This window comes from Condylura cristata, unplaced genomic scaffold (assembly GCF_000260355.1).
Source record: "Condylura cristata isolate star-nosed mole 26May11 unplaced genomic scaffold, ConCri1.0 scaffold00018, whole genome shotgun sequence".
Taxonomy (NCBI): Eukaryota; Metazoa; Chordata; class Mammalia; order Eulipotyphla; family Talpidae; genus Condylura; species Condylura cristata.
The window spans coordinates 34,377,727-34,383,726 of NW_004567119.1; the positions used below are offsets into that span (position 1 = coordinate 34,377,727).

At 35.9% G+C, this 6,000-nt stretch overlaps 1 protein-coding gene across 4 annotated transcripts in view; it reads right to left on the reverse strand.

The window, feature by feature from the left end:
• CAMSAP2 (calmodulin regulated spectrin-associated protein family, member 2) overlaps positions 1-6,000 on the reverse strand; it is an 83,242-nt gene that overhangs the window by 19,942 nt on the left and 57,300 nt on the right. For all 4 annotated transcript variants that reach the window (XM_004685472.2, XM_012726868.1, XM_004685471.2 and 1 more), the window contains 3 exons: positions 5,045-5,186; positions 4,607-4,746; positions 1,842-1,935 (listed from right to left, as the gene is read on the reverse strand). In XM_004685472.2, the coding sequence (XP_004685529.1) occupies positions 1,842-1,935; positions 4,607-4,746; positions 5,045-5,186 (376 nt within the window). The remainder of the gene's footprint in view (positions 1-1,841; positions 1,936-4,606; positions 4,747-5,044; positions 5,187-6,000) is intronic.

A 6,000-nucleotide genomic window follows, 5' to 3' on the forward strand; every position in this document is an offset into this window, starting at 1 on the left:
CATATCCAGACGGTCTCACTCATCTGTGGAACATGAATAACCACAGAAAATAAAATAGCAAAACAGAACAAAAATAACCCTAGACTCTGTGAAAAACATAGTGGTTACTGGAAGAGAAGGGGGCGAGCGGCAGGGCTAGGATGCGGAGGTGCTGGTGTGGGCTTTGGGAGGGCGAGCGCAGCTTGTGCACACACGGAGGTCTGAAGTTGTGCTCCCAGATTACACAGCTATGTGAACAGCTGGCAAATTAATAAAATTTAAGGAGGAAAAAAGAGCACTACCCTATGGAGTAGTATTGACAAAACAAAATCCTGACATAGATCAAGTCTCTAAATCTAACTAGCAATACAAAAATAAAAATAAAGAGGACAGAGGAATATGGTAAAAGACACCATGGGGTACAACCAGCGACTTCTCAATTGAGAGGAAATTCCTTAGTAGAAATGATGCCATTAAAGGGAGGAGGGCATAATTATAGCTTGAAAGAAATTTATATATAACATCCTACTATGTAGACCTTGATTCAGATTCAAACAAAAATCTTAAAATAAAATTCTCTATACAAATATACACAAAACATTATTTGTAACAACTAAAGATGGAACTGGAAATGTGGAAACCACCCAATATGCATCAAATGTTAAAATAAAAATCTGATATAAACAGAGGAAGATTGTTCAGCTACAAAAAAGGAATGAAATACTGACATACACTATGGTACAGATGACTCTTGCAAACATTGCACTAAGTAATGAAGAAACCAGGCACAAAAGATTACATATTTTACGATTTCATTTCTACAAAATGTCCAGAACAGGTAAATCCAAAGACAGAAATTGTTCCGTAAGGCTAACACTAATGTACAGTACAGGTTTGCTAGTTATAACAAATATGCCATTCTAATACAAAATGCTAACACTAGAATAAACTGGGATAAGTATGAGGACTCTGGACTATTTTTGCATTTTTTTCTGTAAATCCAAAATCAATCAAAAAATAGTTTATTGAAAAGTAATTATTATGACATTTATAATTAAACAATGGCAATATAAACAATTATTTTGACTTCTAATGTTTTATGTGTGCAAATCCCTAGGACTTACAAAATATAAGCACAAGATAAAAAAATCATTTTTGGGGGTAGAGGTGCAGCAAGGGGGGACATAAGAGGAGTGGTTAAAGAACCGGCCCCACATTCATGCTAGAAGTCAAGTTCTTTAGTGGGGAAGCTTAGGATTAATTTTTTTCCCTTATAGAAATAAATCTTTGATTTTATAATTAAGTCAATGGAAAAGTGCTTCAGAGAAATGCAAGAGTTTTTTGCTCAAGGGACTTAACAGTAATCATTTTATTTCATATTAATTTCATTATCCTTACAAGCAATCAATTAATCATACTGTAATAATCACAAAATCTATTTGGTTTAAAAAATACACACATCATTTTTTTAATGAATTAATGGAAAATTCAAATTATAAAGTCAAGCCAAAATTTGAGTGGATTCCTGTCAACAATGTTAACAACTCAGAATGAAATAGGGATAAAAGTTAGAATGGGGATATAAGACTCGAAGAGAAAAAGCAGGGAAACCATCAAAAGCTAAAAGTTGGACAACATAAAGCTTGTGACTCAGAGCCATTCTCTCTATTTTATTTTTCTCTCCTTTATTATCTGTCTCAGAGAATTTAGTGGCTTTCAGTATCAAAATATTTAGAGATCAAGGCTAATAGCTGAAATCTAAACAATGGTAGGGTGTCTTCAAAAAGAATAGCCAAACGAAGTCATGGAAACCTAGAATTCTGCTTGCTCATAGGACACTTAAAGCTGAAAGGACTGATTACCTCCCTGCGGATGGACAACACGGGGCTGCACGAACGACGGCTTCACGACTTCAAACCACCAGAAAAGCTCCGCCATGAACACCAAGTAATTATTCTGTTAGTGTTAAAACAAGTGAAAGAAACAGTGGGTAAAATTTGGCCAGAATTACAAACTGAATTTTGCTATCTTACCTATTAAAATGCTCTCATTCATTTGTGACTGGAGCAGACCTATTATAGGCTATTAAATCTGGAATAGAACATCAGCAATTATAGGTAAACTCTGAAACACCTATTCAAAACCTCTTTGCTGTTTAGCACAAATAGTTCCAGAAAGGAAGCCCAATTTACCTGGCAGCCATTAATTAACTATGGAAAACTTTGAGATAATGTATAAGGTTCTCTTCTTCCACATTCAACAAAAAAGTTAGAATAGCTACTCCACCTTTGATAATCTGAAAAGTGGGTTGACATAAAAGAGAAAAAATTAAGCTCTTTTCAGATCCCTAGAAATTACTGTGAGAAATATACACTTAAATATAATGCATGTATGTGTCTGTCTGACAACAATAAACAACAGTAATCAGGAACTAGATAAATAACAAAGACTCTAGGTTGGTATGGTTAATAATTAATGATTTTGAAGTATAAAACACATTCATACAATTTAATGTACTACCTGACTTTGAAAAGTTACTAAGGTTAAGTCAGTATCATTGCTTTTATTATATCTAAAAATGTGAATAATTTTTAAATGGTTTAAAATTAAAAGGACTAAGCTCATATTTTAAGTTTATAAACTACTATATTTTAAAATGTGTAAGTCATAAAATCCAAAACTATATGTAATAATTTTATTATAACTGGTTAAGTTTTAACAGCATGCCTTTGAATTTTGGGTATTTGTTATCTAATAACATTGTTACTTTCAAAGTGATTAAGATTTGATGAGGTCTTACGTCATATTAAATTTCGGTGTTCAACATTATCACTGCAAATATGGGTGGCCTGTCTGCCTCCTACCTGCTCATTAATCCTCAAAGGGATAATCTTGTAACCCTCTTAGCCACTCCGTTTTGTTCCTCATAGAGATTCAGTGTTCTCCTAAACTGCCAACTTTCAAATATCCTAAAGGCTATTGTGTAAGAATGAAGGGTGACTCAGGTCTTTTTGCCTTCAGCTACTTATAATACCTTTTAACAGAGACAAAGACTGGGAAAAACAGGCCATGAAGGGACTATGAGTTGGCAGCTTTGCGCTGTGGTGCAGATACACCAGTGGAAGGCCGGCAGGCCGTGGACAGTGAGTCTGGAGTGGACGCGGCGCAGTGGTGAGCAGGCTTTGGTGGGTTCCTACTGCCAGTGTTTGTGTTTTAACTATAAATTTCCAGCACATTCTAACATTCATATAAAAATACATACTATTTTAAGTAGTCACTAAAGTTTGTGATTAAAAAAAAAAAAAGAAATGAGAAGGCTGTGTGCTGGGTCCCACCTCTGCTTACCTTCTTGGAAACTTTATTGTCTTAATTGTATTTCTTTCTCCTCTATAGTTACTCATCCTATCCAGTGGCTTTTAAACAGGCTCAAGTCTCTCCAATAAAATACAAAACGAAACTTTCACGCAAGAATCCACCACTCTCTAGTTTCTTCTCATTGCTACCTTCTTTCCTCCTCACAAACTCACCTAAGGGTAAGCCCATATTAACTTTCTATTTCATCCTTTTTAATTACCTAATTGCCTCCCGTCTACCATCCCGGACATCACTCCTGCAAAGAGCATTTACTCAAACCTCCAATGACTAACAGAGGTTGCTAAATCAGACATATCTGTCAGCCTCCATCTTACTTGGCTTCCCAGCAGCAGTTCTATGCCTGATCTCCCTTCAGGAACACCGCTGCCTGGGGCAGCCAGCCAACACTGCCCCCAAAACAACAGCTATTTACGTGTGCAGCAGTGTACCAGCATCTGCCTTTATGTATCTGAAAGGCACTCACATGTCCAAAAGCCGATGTAGTGATCTTCTCCACAAATCTCAGTCTCCTCTCAGAATGGCACCACTATCCCAGCAGGTGAACCAGAAACTTAAGTTTTTGACGCTTCCTTCTTTCTGCCTCTCCATATTCAATTCATCAACAAAGCTTGCAGATTTTACACCCTAAGTATCTCTGGAATCCATTTCTTGCTCTCCATTATTTGTTTTCGCCTTTTATTTAAAACACAGAAGTTCCTTGTTTGGCTTGCTAAGCCAAGTGCAGCATCCCCAGAATACCTAGAGCACACTAAGTTACTTCCAGGTACTCGATAAATATTTCTACAAAGAATGGCAGTAAGCCTCGGCCTGAAGTTATTAGTGTGGCATTCTGAAGCAAGAGATAATGGCTAATAAATTTGAAAAGGCTCATCCTATTTCCTTTTCTAGGATTTGTCTTAACTTGAGGGATCTGAGGATTTCTTCTTCCCAGACACATTCCTCAGTCCTGGTGAATGCTGACAGTGACCAGTATTTCCTCTATGCTTCCTCCACAATGTGTCAGCATCTGCCTGTGACCCAGAAAGGCTTATTCTCTGTTTTGCTAGCCCAAGCACATCCACCCATTCCTGCACTGACTTTAGCTTTATACTGGAAAAGGCCAATGAAAACATGTAATACAAAAAAAATTAAACAGAAACTATGTTTTTTAAAGCTCTTATGATTGATGCTACAGTTCATTAGTAAGCTTGGAGTGGGGAGATTATGTATCTAGATAAGAATATTTCTAACAAAGGGAAAAGGAGTAATTTACCTTTATGGATGAAGCTGCATACAGCATATCTTCCAGGGTAAAATGACAACACTGGTTCAAATATTCTTGGCAAAATTCTTGAATCAGTTGCAGATTATAGAGGCTATCAGCCAAAGACATGGTTTCTTTCAAACAAATATCTTTAAATAGAAAAAGAGGAAGGTGGTGACTTTAGATGAAGCTGATATAATATACATTTCACATCCACTTTGTAATTAGTGACAGCACAAACACGCAGTCACGGGGCATCTGCTAACACATGTATAAAGTTGTGATTACACCAAAGACAGAAACCAAGTATGACTTTTCTCAGCTATCTTCCTAAAATTATACCTAAATGTTCTTTTTAAAAGAGTCTTTATTACTCACAAAATGCATTCTTAAGTATGTTTGTTGCCATTTATTTACAATTTAGGTATCATTCAGTGGAACACTTACCCTCCAGCCTGACAACACCAGGACAGTAGAAATGAATAAGGGCAGCCAGAGCACAGCCATCTGTACCATCTTTCAACAAGTTTTCTACCAATGGAATGCAAGGCAGTTGCTTAAGCAATGTTTGCTCTTTTCTATAACGAGCCTACAACATAAAACGAGAGAGAGATGAAAATAATGAGGCACTAAATGACATACAGGAAAAAAAAAACAGTATTAAAGATTCTAATATGTCAGTAAAAAAGTGAAAAATAAGAAATAGTTGTCAATAAACTCTTTAAGTAACACTAGATATTACTTTAAAGTTAAATATACAACTGTTTATAGTTTATAAACAGTTTATAGTTTTAAAGTACTCTAACATTACGCTGCTAATCTACAATACAGCTTCACAAAACAGATTTTGAATACTCTGCATTCAAATAATCATTCTTCTCTTATAGATCATAAAACTCATTTACTTTAATGTTATGTGTAATTTAAGCCACAAAATCTTATATGGAAAGCACAAGAGCACTATTTCTGCAGAAAGAATTAGAGAAGTCATCAAAATCAGAGGGCAGGAAGAAGAAAATGAGATAATCTTAAAGAAAATTTGATGACAAGAAACATCACTATCACCAAGGTATCCCGGCTTCTTAGAATTTCAATATTAAGATAATGCAAACAAAGTGTAAAACTTTGAACATAAAAAACAACAACAAAAATCAATTTCTTGAGATTTCATTAACCGGTAACAGAGCAAGCATAAGGTTTCTGCTACCCCTCAGAAAAACCAAAGATACCTTTATTTTTTAATTTTAATTTTTTAAGATTTATTTATTCATACAGAACTGGGGTACAGGCCAGAGATGCGGAGGGTGATAGGATTCACCAGAGACAGAGTGGGGAGCAGAACAGGTTGACTGAGAAGTACACTGCTGAGGGGAGCAGCGGGCGGGTCAGGAGAGGTCTGCCAC